At 49.5% G+C, this 20,622-nt stretch overlaps 4 protein-coding genes across 4 annotated transcripts; 2 read left to right on the plus strand and 2 right to left on the minus strand.

Moving 5' to 3' along the window:
- Positions 1 to 1,352: 1,352 nt before the first annotated feature.
- FTJAE_722 (eukaryotic translation initiation factor eIF-1) lies at positions 1,353 to 2,532 on the plus strand (the record flags this gene model as incomplete). The annotated part of the gene is made up of 4 exons (XM_037353915.1): positions 1,353 to 1,797; positions 1,995 to 2,087; positions 2,203 to 2,334; positions 2,384 to 2,532. The coding sequence occupies 4 exons, from the start codon at positions 1,353 to 1,355 to the stop codon at positions 2,530 to 2,532; spliced, it is 819 nt and encodes a 272-aa protein (XP_037212124.1).
- Positions 2,533 to 3,289: 757 nt separating this feature from the next.
- FTJAE_723 (uncharacterized protein) lies at positions 3,290 to 4,379 on the minus strand (the record flags this gene model as incomplete). The annotated part of the gene is made up of 3 exons (XM_037353926.1): positions 3,290 to 3,535; positions 3,615 to 3,762; positions 3,997 to 4,379. The coding sequence occupies 3 exons, from the start codon at positions 4,377 to 4,379 to the stop codon at positions 3,290 to 3,292; spliced, it is 777 nt and encodes a 258-aa protein (XP_037212125.1).
- An 850-nt stretch (positions 4,380 to 5,229) lies between these two features.
- FTJAE_724 (uncharacterized protein) lies at positions 5,230 to 6,791 on the minus strand (the record flags this gene model as incomplete). Its single annotated transcript, XM_037353937.1, has 3 exons — positions 5,230 to 6,481; positions 6,539 to 6,601; positions 6,652 to 6,791. 3 exons carry the CDS (start codon positions 6,789 to 6,791, stop codon positions 5,230 to 5,232), a joined length of 1,455 nt encoding a protein of 484 aa, XP_037212126.1.
- Positions 6,792 to 15,683: 8,892 nt separating this feature from the next.
- FTJAE_725 (meiotic activator RIM4) lies at positions 15,684 to 19,550 on the plus strand (the record flags this gene model as incomplete). Its single annotated transcript, XM_037353948.1, has 8 exons — positions 15,684 to 15,816; positions 16,547 to 16,808; positions 16,861 to 16,993; positions 17,055 to 17,145; positions 17,195 to 17,382; positions 17,435 to 17,675; positions 17,722 to 17,789; positions 17,859 to 19,550. The coding sequence occupies 8 exons, from the start codon at positions 15,684 to 15,686 to the stop codon at positions 19,548 to 19,550; spliced, it is 2,808 nt and encodes a 935-aa protein (XP_037212127.1).
- Between the last annotated feature and the right edge of the window lie 1,072 nt (positions 19,551 to 20,622).

Genomic DNA, 20,622 nt, shown 5'->3' on the forward strand with positions numbered 1-20,622 from the left:
CCCAAACTTGCGTGGGAGAAGCAATGCCCCGGCCAAGAGTAATAGAAATGAAACAAGGTGGAGGGTTAATGCATTCCATGTCAGTTTGTACAGCACACTATGGTGATCTGATGTAGGTAGGCTGCCTTGGTGGTGACCTTGGTTTACGAAAGTCCCTCAAGTTGGCAGCTACCTTACTGTTTTGCTCTTCCCTCGCTCCCTCATACTTAAGGTTGTCTATAACAGAGCGGCCCGGAAGGAGCCTTCCGTGCTAACATCGCTGCTAATAATAAGATCTGTAACATTCACCACCCCTGGCCTGATTTTGGCAGGTGCTTTTCCGATGGAACCTTTCCGGCTTGGAAAACTAGAATCCTGCTCGACCTGGTCCATTTCTCTGCACTATTGCGATTTGTTTGCATCACAAACGGGACCTATGACTGCGTTTGCGCATAAGTCACTGAGGAAATGACTGAACGAATCAGGAAGTTCAGGGTAAGTGGCGGTGTCTGGCTTTGACAGGCTGACTCTTATCTGAGTTGCAATGTACCTAGGTTGCCTCCCTCCAACCACATGTTGCATTGACAAGAGCCACTCACTCATCACATCAATCCAACCCAAGTAGCCAAGGTATTGCAACACTAAGGTAGCTTTTCGGATGTCAGGATGTGGTCCTGCGCGTCACAAGCGAAGGCCGTGTGACTTGCAGCAACAGTGACAGCCAACAACTTCTGTTAGACCACCACTGGCCTCAACGCAACGCAACACAACGCAATACAACACAACACCGCACTTTTCAGTTGAAGAGGGACTGCACAGGATGATGGATCACAGATGTCATATCACAATGTGTACGAAGGCGCAGGCCGCAGTGCATCCAACAGACAACAAAATGTCCGACAAATGCTACCTTCTCGAGATATGTACCGAAAAGCGGACGCCTAAGGTACCCGTTGAGCTTTGACTCAATGACAGGTCTCGACTTGATTGAAAGCGATTGAAAAGGAGTCTTCCGCTTTCAACGGGCTTCCCGAAATAAGGAGACAAACAGCGGTGGCTGGGTTGGGCTGCCGTGTATTGGTTGGAACGTGCGGTAGGCTACTCCGTCGATCTTGACCAATATCACTGCTCCAGTGAGCCTTCCAAGGCCTTGTAAGGAGAATGACTGCTTGTACCAATGATCAAAATATCTCATCGGTTTTCAACTTCGACAGAATGTGTTGACTCTGAAAATAGGTACGCCTCTGGAAAGCGAAGTGTAGTCCACCTAAATTATGTAAATTGAAGAAGTTACTTTGTTCGCAGACCGGGCTATGTACGTGACTTCGATGATTTTCAACTTCTACCTGTAGTTATCGTATTTCCGCCCAGCGATGGGCTCTGATTCAGAGCCCCATTATAGATCACAGTGGATGCTCACCGAATTCATCTCACAAGGCTTTCTGCCTGAGAAATTAGGCCAAAACACGAGCCAATCAGCTAGCACGCCCGTGCTGCCTCCTGCCTCCCACCAAAGCCCAAAGCCCAAAGCCCACTTACTCATCTTGCCCCTCCCGCTTCTACCAAACTCTCCCGACTCTTTCTTCTCCCTAACAACGTCACCAACACAAATACCCGCAAACTCCAAAGACTTTGCAGCCTCGCAAACCTCGTCGCTAGACATCCTCATCGCTTACACACACTACTCGATATCTTCACAGCGAGGCGCTATATTGCCAGCGGTCGCTGAAAACATCCTCCTCCCCCTTACAAAACCCATTTCCCAAGGTAACCCCAGTACCTCCGAGTTTATGTCCATCGAAAATCTCAAGACCTACGGTGAGTCTCTTTGCTACCCTCGAGAAGCCTTCTCCTCCCGATTTTGGTATTCATCTGCGGGGCTCGTCTCGACCATCGGATATCGGCCTGTCGTTTCGTCGTTTCGTACCTGCATTTGTTGCCGTCAAGCCACATGTTGAATCTCCACTCATCCCCGTATCCTATCACAACAATTTCGATTTTGAGGAACACCATAGCTGACCATCGCGACCTAGACCCCTTCGCCGAAGCCGACGAGGACACCGGAGAAACTAAGCAGACGCAGAATTACATCCATATACGCATTCAGCGTAAGTCACCTACTCCAGCCACACTAGCCAACGGCGCATCGAGGATCACATCACACCGTAACCTCACGTGAGATTTCTGTGTGACTGAATGACTCCATGCTACACCTGGCTCTAGGTGGCATCGTTTTCGCGCATAATGCTAACATGGTTCTAGAGCGTAATGGACGTAAGACTTTGACCACTGTTCAGGGTCTCCCCAAGAAATTTGACCAGAAGAAGATTCTTAAGGTCATCAAGAAGAAGTTTGGTAAGCTCCACACTCCGTCGCCGCCGAGTTCGAAGCTAATGTGACCCAGCCTGCAATGGCACTATCGTCAACGACTCCGAGATGGGAGAGGTGATCCAGCTCCAGGGTGATCAACGCAAAGATGTTCAGGAATTTCTCATCGACAAGAAGGAAGGCCTCGAGCTAGATGCCAAGACCATCAAGGTCCACGGTTTCTAAAGCTCTGCATGCCCCGTCGTCCTGTCAGTCGCCGTTCCCGGGCGTCATGACGTAGAGGGACAGGGACGCATGGCCTCTCCGGCTTGTGCCTTTTCCGGACGTGTACTCTTGCTCTCGCAACAGACACACCGAGGCTCGGCTCCGATTACTCTAGGACGACGGGCATCCACTCAGGGCGAGTTTTACTCCTGGTGGCTTTTTTGGAAGAGTATTTATTCTTATGCTGCGCGTTCTGCAGCAGGTGGACGATAGCTTTTCGGCATCCATCTTGCTCACGTGCACGAAGGACGAGGCTACGGGCAAAGCATTTGTTACTCCAACATGGCTTGTCAGTCGCTCGTTAGTCAGATATGTCTACATGGGCAAGCCCCGCAGTAGTCTCAGGCAAATACAAAGTCGATTCCGAATCTTTTTGCTAAAAATTGTTGTGAAATTGTTTCAATCCTAGTTGTGGTGGTAGTTTGACGTCAGGTCCCACTTGTAAGGCACAACATCTGAAGTCGTGCTAATCAAAAACCCAGGTTCCCAAACTGCACACTGCTTGGGATTCACAGACAATTGTGTACATGAGTTTTACAGCTCCGCAAATAATCAGACATGTTCAGCCCTAGCGTGGGCGGGGATATCAGAGTTCAAAAGAGAAACCAAAAAGTCGCTGAAAGTCATTTGTAAAGAAAAACAACAATGGTTCGCCTGCTTCTTTGTGCGTGTCCAGATACAGAGGCATTTCATTCGTCTGAAAGACAGCCGAGAAGCTCTACAGGTCTTCATGCTGCTCGATGCTTCCCCTGATCTGAGTGATAACGCGCGATGCTTCATCGAAGGCGCGCCGACCAGAAGCTACAATCGGCATCTGGGGGTAGTCAGGTGTGGACTGGTGAAGGTGTACCAGCAGAGTCACCATAGTGATGGAACAAGCTATGGAGAAGACGTTGATAGAGGTGGACGTCTCCTTGCGAATGTTGATCTTTTGGTGAGTGACGTGATACATCATGGTAAGAGTCTGCGGCGTAGTTGTTAGCTGAAGTAGCAAACCTTGGTTGCGGTGAGTGCCGTGTGTCGCGTGTGCGGGGAAGACTTACAGTGGCTATGCCAACCCAGCCTGGGAGGAGGAGACGAGGGTCTTGAAAACCACCCGTGAAAGAGAGCACAAACGCAGTGAGATATGCGTTACAGAAGTTGGTTGTTAGCAGGCGAACCATTGTCGCTTGTGGGGTATAATTGATGAGCCTGTGAACTACTAGTTAATATGGTGTTGTACAGCGAGCATGTCACAACAGCGACGATCCAATAACCTACCATCTGGACATCAGACAGTCCGTGAAGAAGAATGATAAATATCCCGAAGCAAAACACTAGCATCCAACATATCATATCAGCACAGCACTTTTCGGCCTTGGATCTACTCGAGGAATATCTCAACGCACCCATATAGTTGCAAGCCCAGTCTCAGTCAGGGCGTACCGCGCATCCGCCTCGACACTCATAGCCACAGATCCTCCCGTCGTTGAAGGCACAACGACTACAATCTCTGGTCCTGGCAAGACACGTAACAGTAGTTGGAGCGCAGAAGGCAATCCCCACCACAACGCCGGCAGAATAGAGAAGAGGCGCAGGGCAAAAAGCCACGGGTGCCATGGCTTGGGGACATTGAGAACGACGGCGACTCGGGGTTGAAGAAGAGACGGATGCACGGGACTATCGATCTCGGGAGGAGCTGTCTTGGTCGGGTGCGGCGGCGGCGGCGGAGGTTTGCCAGACGTCGAGGTCACGGGCGCAAGCGGTTGTGGAGGTAAAGGTAGATGGCCTGTAGAAGAGCCCCGACGAACGGGGGGAGGGTTGGCCATCTCACATCGATCGTTCAGGCCATCTGAAGCAATTCGCGATCAATTGTGTGGAAACTAAAATCACATAGGCCAAACCCAAGAGAGGAAAAAAAAGAAGGGGGGGCAGAAATCAGGTCGACGCAAGGGGGGGCAGCCTTGGTAAGGCAGCTGTTGGTGATGGCGTCAAAGGAGGAGGACAAGCTGCCACCTCCAGAGTCCAAATGCCTGCACAATTCAGATTGAACCGACAGGGGTCGTGGGGGTTAAAATGCGCCAACCATTGGAAGTGGGAACACAGGACCCTTTTCGACGTGGCTAGTGGAACTCTGGAAGCTGGATCACACCTCATGGGTTAGGGTTGACCATGACAAAAGCATGGCTGCATGGATAAGGTATCAAGAGTATAAATTTTCATCAACGGCCACCAAATTCATAATCTGCTTCTACAAGATGAGACACTCTGGAGCATGCATACATGTAAATATTTAGAACTGTCTTCATAAATCGCCAATGAACTTCACATATCCCCCAAGGTTAACGTAGTTTCGTCTTATAAGCTTGACCAGACTCCGTTTTCCTGCTCTTACAGATCCACCGTGCCACGTACATCCAAGTGATTCCTAGCCCGTTCTCAAGACCAGAATAGATAGACGACCTAGGGGAGGCAAAGAAACTACTCGGGACCTCGATCTTAATTAAAAAAAAAAAAAAGAGACTTGGGCAACTCGACCCAACTTTAGTGTACTCTTTGCTGAGTTTATTTTGAAATCCTACATCCAGGTCTGATGTTTTCTCGCTCCTGGGGACGACACCGTAAGCAAGTAAAAGAGATTCCGATAAAAGCATAAATGTGACCCATCATCTCCTACTGCTATCTCGCTTCGCCTTCATCATGCTTGGGGCGCTTCGGGAGAACATTGCTGTTGGTCCGACTAACTTCTGCCGAAATACTCGCGAGACGCTTTTTGCTTTCATTTCGTTGCAACCCAGCAAGTGTATCTATCAACTCGGTGCGAGAAGAGTCAATACTCAGTTTCTGGTCGTCGCTCTCGTCGCTGTCTGTCTCGAAAGGCACCTCGGCATCCAGATGTCCTGTCGAAGGCGGTACGCCAAGGTCCTTCTCTATCAACGGGACCTGTTGCCGCATCCATCGTAAAAGCATCTGGTGCCGCAGAGCTCCACACCTTGCCTCACGATAAGCAGAGGTGGTCTGGAGAAACACCTTGATCGCATCCCCCCGACGTTGGAAATGATCAAAGGCTTCGATTGCAGAGTCAAGCTTGGCTTGAGTCTCAAAGAGTTTCCGTTGTGCTACTGGCCCCCTGACGCTTGGGTCCAACAGATCCCGTTCCGCTAATAAGACGTTTGAACTGGCCACCTCCACGGCTTGTCTTAGTTTGGTCCTTTCACCATCTGATGCTGGTGAATATCCTGCTGCTTCAATCTGATCTCGGTCTTCATGCAATTCCAACAACTTGGAGTCAGCGAGTGTCTGCCAGGCGCTTTCATACTGCTGGTTATAGCGCTTATACCACGAGTATTTTTTACGCTCTGACACCTCAAAACATAGGTACTCAAGCCATTGTGATAATGGATCCTGGTCTGCTGGATCTGGTTTCATATGAAGTGGTGTGGTGAGAGACTGTTTGGAGAGGCACTTGGTACATCGCGCCAGGTATTCGTCAAATGCATCCCGGTTTCGTCTCACTCTCAGCTGATAACGGCAAAACTGGTTCCACCTTTCCAGCTGGCGTTCAAACACCATCCATTCTTGCTTTCCCGATCCGGTGGTGTCTTGTTTCCAGTACTCAAGAAGCTCGGCGTGGTGCTCTGGATCCTGGGCGACTTGGTCGATGAGCTCGCTGGAATACCAGGGACGTCCCCCAGCCTTGGTCAGAAGGTCATGGAACGCCCTCTCGCGTTTGATGTCGTCAGTATGTTGCTCATCAGGAGACAATAGAGTCTTGACCTGGGGAATCGGGGTAGCCCTCTCGGTAGTTGTTAGAGTTGTACTAGACTCATAATCCGGGTTCCACCATGGCAGCATGTCCATGTAACTGCCGGACTTGTCAACTGGGCGTGCTACGCTGGAGATATCTGGCAGAAGATCGCAATAGAGAACCCTGGGGATCATCAGAGTATGAACAAGACGAGCAGAGACGCATGAGAGATGGGGTTACCCGTACTGTAGTCCGTCTCTCATCCAACGGGTGACCTTGTCTTGCCCCTGCGCCTCGAGTGATCTGGGCTTGATGTCAGACAAGTCCAAGAAGGAGTCAGAGCAAGAACTTACGAGCGTCTCTCGTTCTGCTGCCGTTCATCCTCTTCCTCAGACCACGTTACGGCCTTGAAGATGTGATCCATTGGTTGGTCCCCGGATTTGACGTCTGGATCTGGTGCAAGTGTGACTGGCGGGCTTTGAGGCTTGTCCATTGGGTTACAGTGATTTTGCCGATTTCTCTTTTGTTTATCCCGCCGAAATTGACAAAGTACTTATCTATATGACAGGTTGAACTGAACTGAATGTTGCTGCAGAGTAACGATGTACAAGTGTGCGCTTGTGAAAGGAAAGTTGAAGGGCCGGTGATGGATGAAGGAAGGATGTCACAAGTGAATGCCGTCACAGATGAATTTTGAGTGAGACAAGCAAGGGGAGAAGAAGGAAAAGAAGAAAGACAAATACTGGACGGATCGCGAATGAGGCTGAGCCTCCCTACTGGCCGAGAAGCCTCAATGTAAGGTAGGTAAGGTGAGGTAGGTAGGTACCTAATTTGAAATTTCCCTCTTGCCTTCCCTTTCATTTCCAGCCCAAGTAGGGAAGTTGCATGTAAGGCCGTACGCACGAACCTGCTTGGCTGTCGCAGAATGTGAATTAATGAATGGAAAGCGCGGCCCAAGGACCAAGCGCCCCTGTATCTGAAGTCCGGGCAAGCACTCCCATGATCCGCGCCCTGCAGCAACAAACCTAAAGAAATGGAAAGACAAGACCCGGGTGAGTACGTTAGGTATCCGCGATTAGCGTCGGGCAACTTTGATTGGATGCCGACTGAGTGTTCTGGCATCTGGATTCTGGGCTCCAGGGCAGGGAGGGGCAGAGGGGGCCTGAATCTGATGGAGGGGTGCCCGCTGTGGGGAAGATCCAATGGAAGAAGCCGCCCTGTCCTGGAATCGAAGCTTCTGTCCATCCATTTTGACGATTGTGCCACTGTTTCCATTCAGCCAAGACCACGTCTGAAGTCTGCTCTTCCATGGTCTCAGTCTCATCTTTACTATTGCCGCGGGTTAAGCGCCAGAAAGTTCTAGGCAGCTGTCAATCTCCTTAGCTTCAAACCATCTCAAGAGAACCCTTTCTAGCCTTTCTCATGCCTCGGCTCAATTGTCTGACTAACGTTAGTCTACATAATATCACATCACGGAGATTGATGCTATCATCACTATTACCCTTGTCCTTGACCCACGCACCATAAAGAGCATGCAGCTCATTCATGACCTCGTGCATTTCCATCGCCACAAGGGACAGGACAGGACAGGACAGCTCAAAAGTTGGAAGTGACGGCGAGTTCCTTACATGCATATGTATTTCTGTTCTTGTGACCACTTCCAAGTTTCCAGGTCCATCCGGTCAATCTCATCTCCCTTGCTTCGTATCTGGCGGCATTGACCTCTCTTTTGTCATCGCATCCCATAAAGTGGAAACTGATGATGAATCGACACTCGCTGTTTTATAACTATTACCAAGCGCGATATCCCAAGGTACTAAGATGATCGCAGAGTTCGGGCCGGTCCCGTACTTACACGGAAAATGCTTCTCACTCCTTAAGGAGCAACGAGCAAGAAGCTCGGAATCTCTATTCTAAAAGTGATAAGATATGGGTCAGCTTAAAATAGACTTGGGTGCCTTTTGACCAGTTCTTTGCATCACTTCGAATAGCGGTCATAAATTATTGTTACTCCAGCTTTAATCCAATGCAGGCTCTGATGCCAAAAAAGCCATGAGATCCGACCAGAAATATAGACAGGCTACCCTGTGATGATTATGGAGAACCTGGTATCTCTCTGACTACCTTAGTCATTTTCTTTTTTTGTCCCCAGTCAAAATGTTTTAGTCTTTTTGAATTATGAACATATTACTGATGAGAACGAGCATTGAATTAACGGTTCTTCGAATGCAGGTCTTTGAGGCACCAGATAACAGTAGAAAGATAATGCATCAAAGGCGTCCGATTTCCTCACTACACTATTGGTTGGGTGCACATGGGATATGTAGATACTTCCACTTGACGATTGCCCCATATCAAGATCCAAAGCGTACCCGGAAGGATCAAGATGCAAGTTAAATATAAGCAAACTCACTCGGCTTTCATTAGCTGAATCATACAATGTAAAGGGAGGGATGCCGTCCACAAGTAGATCAAATACATTGTAGCGGTGCTGGTTCCATTGATCTTCATAAGTGTTAGTATGAACAATCTGACTTATGCCCATCAGCGAGTAAGGGCGTTGGCGCGGCAAAGTATTGACACCTCGTATCTCCATCATCTTGAGTTGTAAGTTTCTTCTAGGCTTATACTGACTCTTCTGGAAACCCTCGTATTTGCGTCACGAAGAGTAGCTGAATCGTCTTTGACCATCCCTGCGCTTGAACTCGCAAAGACAACGGTCGAACATCGCTGGAACCTTGAAATAGGCGGCAACACGGCCGTGAATTCGTTATATAAAGATTAACCACTGCCGACTTGGAGGAGAGTCCGCCGACGGCGAGGGTTTTATCCCTTGTCCAGTACTCCTAGTTCTTGAAGCAACGGCAACGCCTACTAAGGGCGCCCGAGACCGAATCTCGGTGTACAGAACCCCAGGGGTATCTAACGAGACCGAGACGAAGTTTTGACTGGAATTAGCCTGCTCTGCCGTGTTCTCGTAGCGCGGTAGGGGAAGATGGTGAGCTGCCAGGGCAAGTCGCTGGGGTCAAAGTATAAGACGCCACGGATATTCGATTCTCGGGGGTTGGATATTCGACATGACTGCAACATGTAATCTTCGAATGGCTACTCTAGCTGGGTCCTGGGGAGAACTGGAGGTAAATCGCGCGGGCGTAGTATCGGTATCGGTCTCGGAAGAAGGGAAAATAACATCTGTACATTTGAAGTCAGCACGGCTGAATAATTCTAAAGGGTATGAGAATCAAAGACGGCGAACTCAAAGGAAGCCAGCAGTTCTTGGTTCACCAATGTTTAGGACTGCCGGCCTATTTCAGATGGCAAGGCTCAAGATAATTCCCGTCGAAAGGCTCTGTGACTTATACATGCACACATTTTAGCCACTTCCTTCCTTCCAAATCGTGGTCCGTTAGGGCCAGTTTGGTTGTTAATGTGATAAACCTGTCTCATGACTAGATGCTGATTGTTTTATACCAGTCGTCGTGGTAAAAATATCTGCACGAAGCAATGGATGATGCCCCTGATCAGATGTAGGCCACTTTATGTGCGACTTCATCTACTACTCAAGTCTCTCTGAGCTGTGGAAATAACAGAGACACGAGGTTGTCTGAGATGCACAGCAGCCGGCGACTGAAGTATATGATCCCACCTCTATCCTAAATGTGCCATATAACTGTAGACTCTGTATACGAAAATATCGACACGGGCATCCTGTGTGCTTCATACTGAGAAAGCATCATGTTTTGAATCCTTCCCAAATGACCTCAAGGAGACGAGCGGGCCTTCGATTGCAATAGGGACCTTTTAGAGCCATACTAGATTCGTATGAATTAAGAATTGGTCAAAAGATGATTTCGGAGCTTGAGTTCGTTGAAACTTTGAAACTGAAAAAGATAAATGTTAGAAAGCGCCTCCAACTCAGGGGTAGACAACGCACCTTGCCACCGGAAAGCCTCTCCTGTTAGAGCTCTCAAAGTGTAGCCAATTGACAGAGGTATTCCAATGAATCTCACGTATAATTGGGTTGATTGTCGTATTGTTGGACGTCTTATAGATGGCAATGGCTAACCAGTTCTGTAAGCGTTGGGCCTTACTGGAATTTCGCTTATATTCATTTACAAGATTCGTAGCTCAATCTCGAAGCCCAAGTGACTACTTTGAATAACAAAATGATGTCAAATGACTTGCTGAAGCCACTCGATGTGGCGTGGCTTCTGGATCGGTCCTGTGTTCTAGTTCTTCGTTGCGTACTCCTAGAGTCTGTCGGCGGCTCAGACGATTCAATTGCACAACACCCGTTAGCTCCCTTGAATATGTCGACAAAAGTGCCTCGAGCTTAAAGCCTGTAATAGAGAACTTGGTAGACTCTCAAGACATCATGTGATGGTATGGCGAAAGAAGGCCTGAGCGTGTAAGCTGAGTCTTACGGCGGAGGCCCTGAAAACCGTACTCGCTCTCAATTAATTGGAAAGGGAAACGGGGGACCCTAGCTGAGCAGATTATGTCGAAACCCTTGACTAGGCAATCCTGAGACCAAATACCGGGACACATTAGCCCCTGAGTGTCAAGCGTAGCGTGTAATTGAGAGAGATTTTCTTACAAATAGCTATTCTAAGCGCTTTTCATGAGCATCGACTTTCTAAAGGGCGGAAGAGTCCTGGGTGCCCTTGGAGAATCTTGTTCCTCCAACTTCGTCTGGGAAATCTGGGTACTTTCTCGAATACTCGGTATAGGCGATGTTGGTGTTACTCGTAGACGAAGGGGGGTCGAGACTAATCTCGGGACTCGTCTGTCAGAAAAGTAACGGCCAGAGTACGCTAGCCCCTGAAAAATATGGTTAGGATAGAAGTGCTTAAGGGAAATCGTTCCGCAACCTTGAAAGGACAGGATCATGCCGAAGAGCAGATCGGGGCCATTGCTTGAGGTCTGAATGTGTATGAAACAGAATGCGAACCTGTGTATTATTGCCATGTCCTCACCAGTCTCATTGCGCCCTGTAGCCTGGAAGGTTGAAGTCCTTGCCAGTTTACTCAAAGGCATGATGCGTTCTTCAGGCTTCTTTCCTCAGCCTCGAAGGTCTTTCGGTAAATCTGGGTGTCCTCCAACGAGGCCCGGAGTGCTTATTGCTGTCAATAATCTATTCAGAAAGGGGAAGGAGAAACTCCTAGCTCCTTGAGAGTCCAGTTGTTCTAAGACCTCGTGATTTCAACTTGTCTTGGTAACAGCCGCCGCTGAGCGAGCTACGAACAGCGGCTGACTCAGTGAGTTCTCAAGAAGTAATCTGGCTTTCTCCATTGTAAAAGACTGGGCCCAGCCTTGAGGCTTGTCTTTGCGGAATTCGAGGTTTCAAGCCGTAAGTTGTCCGAACTGACTAGATCATGCTAACGAAGGCCCCCAAGACATAGAGACGGCGGACAAGTCACTCATAGTTCTCAAGCGCTCAGAAACGAGTGAAGCGGCATTGGAGAGACAGAAGAGGAGATGACGGGTGTACCAGCGGCCTTGGCGGCGGCCTCTGTAGGAACCAGGGGCGACTTCAGCCTACAAGCTTTTCTGCCCAGCTTGAGTCTAGGAGGAATCGGTAGCATCTGATTTCAAGTTGACGACCTAGCGTAAGAGTAACCGTTAGTGACTGTTTCGAGTGTTCTGTGTAAGAGATATATGTGGTGATCTGGTTTGGGTCTTCCGACTTACATCCTCAACCCAACGTAACTGAGCCCCTGAGTGATGGCTATCGTGCTCATGAGGCCTTGCTACCCGCGTTTCGAAAACAATTCAAGCGCCGTTTCTAATGCTACTGAGGTGACGGGGAAACCGGGAGCGCTGTGGGATTCCTGTCTCTGTCGCTTGTACTGAAGCGTCCTGTATGGCCAGGGGACCATTGGAGTTTGCCCTGAAAGGAAGTCTTCGTTAGTATACTGATCAAGATCCAAAGAAGTGAGATATCCTCAACTGTACGAAGAAGGAGCAAAGGCTCGAGTGCTTTCACACTGAGAGCGGCCGCAACCTTGACCTCAATGGCCACTCTCTGCACTTGTGTCACTGGACAGACTCACCACGCTTCGCGTTACCTCTGAGATACATACCTCTGTTCACGAGTGAATTCAAACTTGATGCACATCCGGGAAGGGCTGGTGATGGTTACAGAGGGCTTAAGTGGCGGTCTTCGCCGCCTTTAGATCGGAATGCCGCCCAGCCTCCTAGAGAGCGGCGAGCGCTTCGGCGAGCGCTTAAGTGTAGTTGAGCCTTGCTCAGTCTTCGCTGAATCTAGTGTCTGTAGCTGGTCGAGGGAGACTGATGTGTTGAACTTGACTTGAGATGCAAGCTGCTGATGCTTCTTGGTCGGCGGTCGGTAGCGCCTCAGGAGCATGATGTCGACACCAGCTCTTGGTGTCTCCTTCGAAGAGTGAGAGCAAGTGCCATGCCTATAAGAAGCCGACGAGTCAATATGAGAACGTTTCTAGGTATGTGAGAAGACTGTAGAAGGATCCTTACCGTGGTGATGTCGTCGAACGTCATGCTAGGTGGGGAGGGTTGTCCACCGCCAACTTGAGTGATCTTCAGGATGAAGTCACATAGAAGCTTCAATCTGATAGGGTATGCTCGAGAGGCTTGGGTATATCGTGAAGCTTCACAGGAACGGGAGAAAGTGCTGTGGTGGTGCAATGTGGTAGAGTTACCACTCGGGGCTGTAGACCTGAAAATGGCTAGTATGGGTCCAAGATTGATACCTTACGAAATCAGCAAAATTATCAGACATAGGCAAGAAAATCAGCGTCACAAAGGTCCGACGGGAATGCTGAAGCAAAGTGCCAGCAGGTCAAAGAACTGTTGAGGAGTGTTTGCTGTTTGCACCCTGTTATTGTTTTGTCTTACTGTTTTTCTTTGACATTTAGTAATTACCAGCAGCTTTATCATTTATCAATATGCATTACAGAAGACAATGAGATTGCAAACTGATTAGAAACACAGTTTCTTCTCAGGTACTGTTGCAGCGGAGTCGGCACATGGATATACCTATGGCATTATAGTACTCATGAATTCTAATAGGCCTATGTCATGCAGACTACGAAAACCCTAGTGGTTTATTGCCCTGTAGACATCCTTCAGGGGATGTAGTTCTCGTGTAACAGTTGATGTTGGCCCCTATGCAAGAAGTCTCCGCACCCGCCGGCGTCGGTATCCGGCACTATGCCATGTCGCTGCACCACCATGAGTGCTTCGCAAACACATTAAATCACATCAATGAAGCTTGAACGTGTATTCGTGGCACCAGAGATTACATTCAGATAGTTTGCATCACCATATCTTCACGGTTCGTGCGTCCAGAGCGATCTGTCGTAGCTGTCGAAATACCGGCTGTGTCACTGAACTTGCCCTACCCCTGGATCCAAAGCTTCACCGTGTCGTGACCGCTACCGCCGGTGTACTCACCGTGGCCTTGCTCTCTACTGCATCTCCACTCGCTTCCCAAGCTCATAACAACTTCTCCCCCTCTTCTCCTCCAGCATCACCAACAACAAACACGGTAAGTCTGCTTCTTTCCTCAACGTCAGCATATCACAACCCATATCAAGTGATCTCTTATTGAGGAGCTCTTTCTCATCATCTTCATCGTTTTCTCGTGTTCTGGCACTTGTTGTTGCCCCTTGACTTGCTGCCGTTCGCGTGGCTTTCTGTGTCATCTCGCGAGAACATCACGAGCTTCCCCTTCTTAACCACCACACATCGCACAGCGGGCTTCAAGATCACAATACCAGTGAGCTGAAGGCTGCCTCGTTATCGCCATAGTCAACTTACGTTACGGCGCTCGTTGTTGCCGTTCGCGTGACTCTGTGTCTTCTCGCAAGAACATCACGATCTCCCCTTCTCAAACCGCCACACAACACACAACAGGCTTCATTTCAAGATAACACGGAGACGATAGCTACCTATTCATCTTCTTTGCCATCTTGAACTCCGGCGCTTGCTGTTACCCCCTCACTCGTCACCTTTCGCGTGGATCTCAGTGTCTTCTGGCCAGGAGACCACAATCTTCCCCTTCTCAAACCACCACACAACACACTACGGACTCCAGATCACAATAACAGTGAGCTGAAGGCTACCTCTTCATCTTCATCTCAAGATTGAATTCTGGCGCTCCTTGTTGCCCCTTGATTTGTTGCAGTTCGCGCGGCTCTCTGTGTCTTGCCGCGAAGAGATCACGAACTTCTCCTTCTCAACTCAACACACAACATATAACAGGCTTCAGTTCGCGATAATACTGAACGGAAGCCTATCTAATCGTTTCCATCGGATTTCTGCGTTCTTCCTCTCATTGGCGCCCCTTAATTTGTGGCCGCTCACTTCAACCTCCAAATCTTCTCAGGAGGGATCACAACCTTCACCTTCTCAACTCAACACCACACAATCAACAGACATCAGATCACGATAACTACAAACTTGAGAGTTTCCTCACCATAGTAGTCGTCTTCTCGCGTTCTGGCGCTTCTTGTTGCAACTTCACTTGTTGCCGCTCCTCTGGTCTCCTGTGTCTTTCGCGAGAAGATCACGAGCTTCACCTCAACTCAACACAACACACAAAACAAAACAAAACAGACTTCAAATAATAATTGATACTAACTTTGAGACTATCTAGTGATACTATCGATCCAATCTCTCAAATTCAAGCAAAAAACGCAGAACAACGCGCCGACAAGGTTAGTGAATTGCTGCCCCCTTATCAAACCATCCCCGCCGTTTCCTCTTCCTCCTTACAACCTCCATTTCCCTCCTTGCAACACGCGTTTTCTTCCTTACAACAACCATCTTTCTCCTGAAACATCTACTTTCTTTCTTACAACATCCTTGTATGGACTTGAAAAAGTTCCCATCATCCTGTTGTTACTTGTTGGACCTCACTTCGCCGACGAGGTAAATGAACTGCTACCCCTCCTTCATCAAAACAACCAAGACATCACCTCCATCACTTCTTCCTACACACTTTCCTTCTTCTTCACAGCATCCCTCCATCCACTTGAAGGGCGCATTATGGTGTTGCTACTTGTCAGGCTTCACTTTACTGGCAAGATTCATAATTCACTGTCGCCTGTGCAAGACATCAAAACCAGCACCTCCTTCTACTCTCCCCATACTTCTTTCTTCTTCCTTCAGCATTACCATCTTACTCAAGTGAACTTCTTGCTACTCGCCAGACCTCAACTTGCGAACGAGGTCCATGAATCACTGTTCCCACCCAGTCCCCCTTATCAAGACATCAAAACCATCTCCTCCTTCTCCGCTCCTCACACTTCTTCCTTCTTCCTTCAACATCCTCCCTCGACTTAAAGCTAACATTGTCTCGTTACCAGCCAATAGAACTCACTTCGCCCCTGGTGCCGTCATCACCATGTCGACACCCGAGTATCGGACGCCGCATACGGTTGCGTCTACCAACCGTACACTTCGAAACGCTTTCTCTGCCCTGAACATGCACTACTCGGGCGACGAGGAGGAGTCGGAGAGCGATGGCTCTCCCAGATGTAAGTATCTCATTCCATCACATCTGATTCGTCTCCCTGTTCTGCCTTGGCGGCGAGCCCTTCGCAAGATGGTTTGATTTCTACCGAAAGCACGCTGGATTCTTGAGTCTTGTCCTCTCAGTATCATCTTGTCTTTCATGTCTTCTGTTTTCTCCTCCATCACTTCCTTCTCCAGCGCCAAGTCGGGCTTCTTTGTTTTATCGCTTGCCTCAATCTGTCAAGAGACGATTGTCTTACATGGCTCAACTCCTGGAACTCCTCTCATCTCTTTTTTATCACATCCAAGAGGAAAAACTGGCGTTTCTACTCTTTTCTCCCCTCTCTGTCTTGCCTGTCCTTCGACATGAAGTCGGAGTCTTTGTGGTTTGATTTCTGGTGAAGACACCCGTTTCTCACGCCAAACGTCTTTGAAATTCTTTCATCCCCTTCTCGTTTCTTCGATGAGAAAAGTTCCTCGCGCTTCCTTGGTGTGTCAGCGGCTACTCTCCCGTGTCGTGGTAACTCTGGGGATAGCCCCTTTTCGTGCTTTCTGGCGAGCAAGCAGCTCAGGGGCTTTTCCCTCACAAGCTTCACTTTTCATTATTTTCGCCATTTCTGGAACAAGCAGATGTACTAACAAAGTCCAGCCTCTCCTAGCCGACCGCTCTTGAGTTCTAAGAGGTAGTTACTGGTTTGAGCACGAATTCAAGTTGAACTTTGCTGACAGAAGTCCATAGCATGCCGTCTCTAGTCCAGAAAGTCAATACTTCCCAGCCTGAATACGGTTCTTCCCATTATAATAACCCTCATCAAGCTACCCAAGATAATATTATGCCTGCAACTCAGGTCGTGGCGAACCAGGCACAGCCGGTGCCTATAGGCGATTTTATGCCTATGGACGAGTTCGCCCGACCCATAACCACCCTGCCGGCTAACGTGGGAGTCGACAACAGACACCGAGAGTTCGATGCCCAGTCTATTTACCCTGGGGATGCCTGTCTGTTTGTGGCCAAGTGAGTAACTCGTTTCTTCGCCGTGTAATACATGTACTAATATTGGGCCCAGCCTCCCTCAACACGTCGATGATCTCACCTTGAGGGTTTCTCTCACCAAGCACTTCGGAAAGTTTGGCACAGTGTTCGTCAAGGTCAAGCGCGACCGCATCAGGCATATGCCAATGGCCTTTGTTCAGTACACTGTGAGTTGACCATGATAGCCATCAGTTCTCTTTGACACATGATGGACTAACTTCTTGTTAGCAAATCAAGCACGCCGATGTTGCGGTGCGCGAGGCCCGTGGAGATATGATCCATGGCCGTGCTATTCGAGTTGAGAAGTGCGGCGGAAACCGTGCGTCCTCCCGACAAAATCTCTATGTCCAAATGCTAACTTCCAATAGTCTCCTATATTATCTGGCGCAAAGACACTCGCCCCGTTCTCGAAAAAGAGGCTCTTTCTATTTTTTCCCGCTATGGGCCAGTCAAGAAGGTCGAAATTCTCGACTATGATGCTCAGACCAAGCTCGCCGTTCCTCCCAGTCTTCGTATACTGTACTCCAGATTTGACCCCAAACGCAACGTCATTCAGGTAAGTTCTATCCCAGACAACTCTATTAATCGTAGAGCTAATATAGTTTAAGGATGTCGGCCCTAACACGCCATTCGTCATCATGGCTTTCGATCCCAAGATGGTTCAGAAGCGTTCTGACCGCCCGGCCGACGATCAAACCTTCATGGAGATATATGAAAAGGACTGCCGCTCAGTATTCTTCGGCGGACTGCCTCATTATGCTGACGAGGCCATGGTCTACCGACTGGCTGGCATCTGCGGTCATATTCGTTCTGTTGATCTACGAACTTCCCCTGACCAGGACGGTGGTCGTAAGTAACTCCCGTCCATCAGCTTGGTCTCAACTAACTGTTCCAGTCCCTCACCCTTGGGCATTCGTCGAGTACGACGAGTTTGATGTCCCTGACAGAGCCATGGAAGAATTCGTAAGTTCTTCCTTTGTCTTCCGTCGGGATCCGAGTGCGTACCGAATGTCTGCTAACACCTGTCCCAAGAATGGCAAAGAAGTTGAAGGCTGCATCCTTCGGGTCGAACGAAAGAGAACCAAGCCGGCCCCGGAAGCTGTAGCGGTTCCTCAAGCCATCGGGACTCGTTTGCCCGATTCTGGCCTACACCACCCTAACCATGGTTTCCATTTTCCAGACTCTGGTTTACACTTTCCAAACACTGGCCCCTCCCGTATTCATATGTCTGGTTCCTCCAGAATGCCTGGCAGTACAGATGATGCGCGTATGTATCCATCTCCTCTCCGTCCGGTCAAGCGTCCCCATGGTCGCTTCAATTCTCGTATCGTCTCTGCGGCTGCCACTCCTGACCACCGCCGCATGGTGTCGAGCACAGGCCTCTCTCAGGAGGAGCAGGAGTTCCTAGAGCACCATCGCCTAGAGGACCTGCTCAGGCCAGAGACTGTACAGCCCAGACTGCAGGCTATACCGACCTTGGCAGTTCCAGCTCCCAGCTTGGACTCTGTCACTCCCGTCCATTCTCCCGAGAAGCACGAGTCTGGCAACGCAGTTCGGTTCGCTCCGTCGCCGAGCACTCTGCCGTCTCATGCGGGCTCATCTCCCATTCCCCTTCAGATACCTGCTCCTCCTGCAGAGTTCAGTCCACCGAACCTCCGAGCATTCAAGGACCGCCTCGCTGCAGATGCCCAGTCACGGGTTACGGCCTTTTCACCTGCTGCAGAGCTTGCTGCGAGACGATGTGAGGTTGCTGCTGAAGACAAGGCCAACGGCAAGGGACACCGCCGTGCTGTTTCTATGTTCATCACGTCTACCTATCCGCCTCCTCTTGACCTTTCGGAGAGTGACGACAGCACTTGGCGCGAGAGTGGAAGCTCGCCAGACGAGCAGGGCACGCGGAAGAAGAAGAAGGCCAAGAGTTACCTCATTCGACGCCGCCATCTGTCCGAAGAGAACTTGAAGCGTAACCTCTTGTATCAGTCCAAGCTTAAAGGTACCTACGCTTCCGAGGAAATCCTCCGCGGCCGAACGCTCACTCGCGAGACTGATGAGGCTCGTGAGAAAAGTGGCAAGTCACGAAAGAGTGATGCCACAGAGCGAGCTAAGGAAGGACAGGTCGTTGTTGCCTCTCAGCAAGCCCCGGAGGGTCAGCTTGTCGTTGCTGCTCAGCAGCAAATCTACCAGCCTGCGATGCCATACGCACATATGGTCCCACAATACCCTCCCACAATGCCTCCCATGGGTTACATCCCCATGCCACCTTCAGCCATGGCGCCGGCTGCTGCTCCAGGTGGCTTCACTTATATGGATGTGCCTCAGCATCCTCATCTGCAAGTCCACGAGCAGATGCAGATGTATCCAGGCACCTCTCACCTTGGGTATGCAGGCCCAGGGCGATCCCAGGTGCAGTATGCTGCTCCCCCACATGCCGCCCCCATGTACCAAGGGCAACCTCAGGTGCCATTCCAGGGACACCACCAACGCGAGTATCACGAGCCCATGACTGTGTCTCAAGATGCTCGCAACCACCCATACCAAAGCCATGGTCGACCTCAGTACCAAGGTCGCCGCCATGCTTCATACGCGCATCCTCAGCAGATGCATTACCAGGGGAATTACAGCGGTATGCCCCACTCCAACTTCACTCCCCGAGGACCAAGAGAGTCCTTCCACCAGAGCCGCCAGCGACAGGAAGCAGAGCGCTACCGTCGCTATAACTCTTAGATATCCAGACGCCCTGCCACAACCTCTATATCCAGGTATATAGTAGATGGCCTCTTGGTGTTCAACTTGTCTCCGACCACCAAACCTGATCCTCCAGCTCGATCTTTTTGGCGCCTTTATTCGACATTTCTCATCTTCTATTTCGATTTCCTAGCTTGCAAGTGCTATCCACAGCTATATATCCATGCGAGCCTAGGAGCCTAGGCTCAGTCGCCATTTCTACAGCTGGACCTGATCGCTCTTTAATGACTTCTTTTTTGGTTCTCAAAAAGTTTTATTCGCAACCAGCTACAGGTTTTTTAATCCCCCGCCAGACACATCACAACACCAGCATGCTAGGCATGCCTTTTCCCTGAGCCACAGCACAAAGACAGACGCCAGGATTTACAAGAGACATCACCCCAATCAATCATATCGGCTTGGATGCCCTTAGACAGAACAGATCTTCGACACGGCAGGGTTGGATGAGACTGGATTGCTTTCGGAACCACGGTCAGATACGAGAGACGAGGTGTCTCTGTGGTTTTCTCGTCTATGTACGGATTTGTTTACTTCACGGTTTCCTTTCATTTCGCTTCCTTTCTTTACTGTTCTTGATTTATATTGTCAACTCCCCCTAGAAAAGCACAAAAAAAGAGAATAAGAGAGCAATCTCACCAATGGGACTTTGTCCCACCAAAACTCTTGTCCCCAATGCACGCAATTGTGAATGAATGACTGAGTGAGTAAGTGATTGTGACGATATGACTGAGACCGACGAAAAGGGCCGAAAGTTGCCACATCTAATGATATGATATGATCTGATGGCCCTCAGCTTGCTCAGGTAGATTCAGCGTCGGCCGATCATCCATTGTGGGCCGTGATCATGCGGTTTACAGTGGCCCAAGGATGCTACAGTGACCCCCACTCTCCGTAGTAAAAGCGACAAGCATTTGATGGTCCAGATTTCCTCAATGCAGTCAATTTGGCGATAGAACGTTACTAAATCGGGTGTAGGAGGTTGTTCTATTCCTACGCTAACTAATCATCCCAGACCAGACCAGACCAAGCCAAACCAAACCAGGAGCGACTT

This window comes from Fusarium tjaetaba (genome assembly GCF_013396195.1).
Source record: "Fusarium tjaetaba strain NRRL 66243 chromosome Unknown NRRL66243_c0000018, whole genome shotgun sequence".
Lineage (NCBI taxonomy): Eukaryota > Fungi > Ascomycota > Sordariomycetes > Hypocreales > Nectriaceae > Fusarium > Fusarium tjaetaba.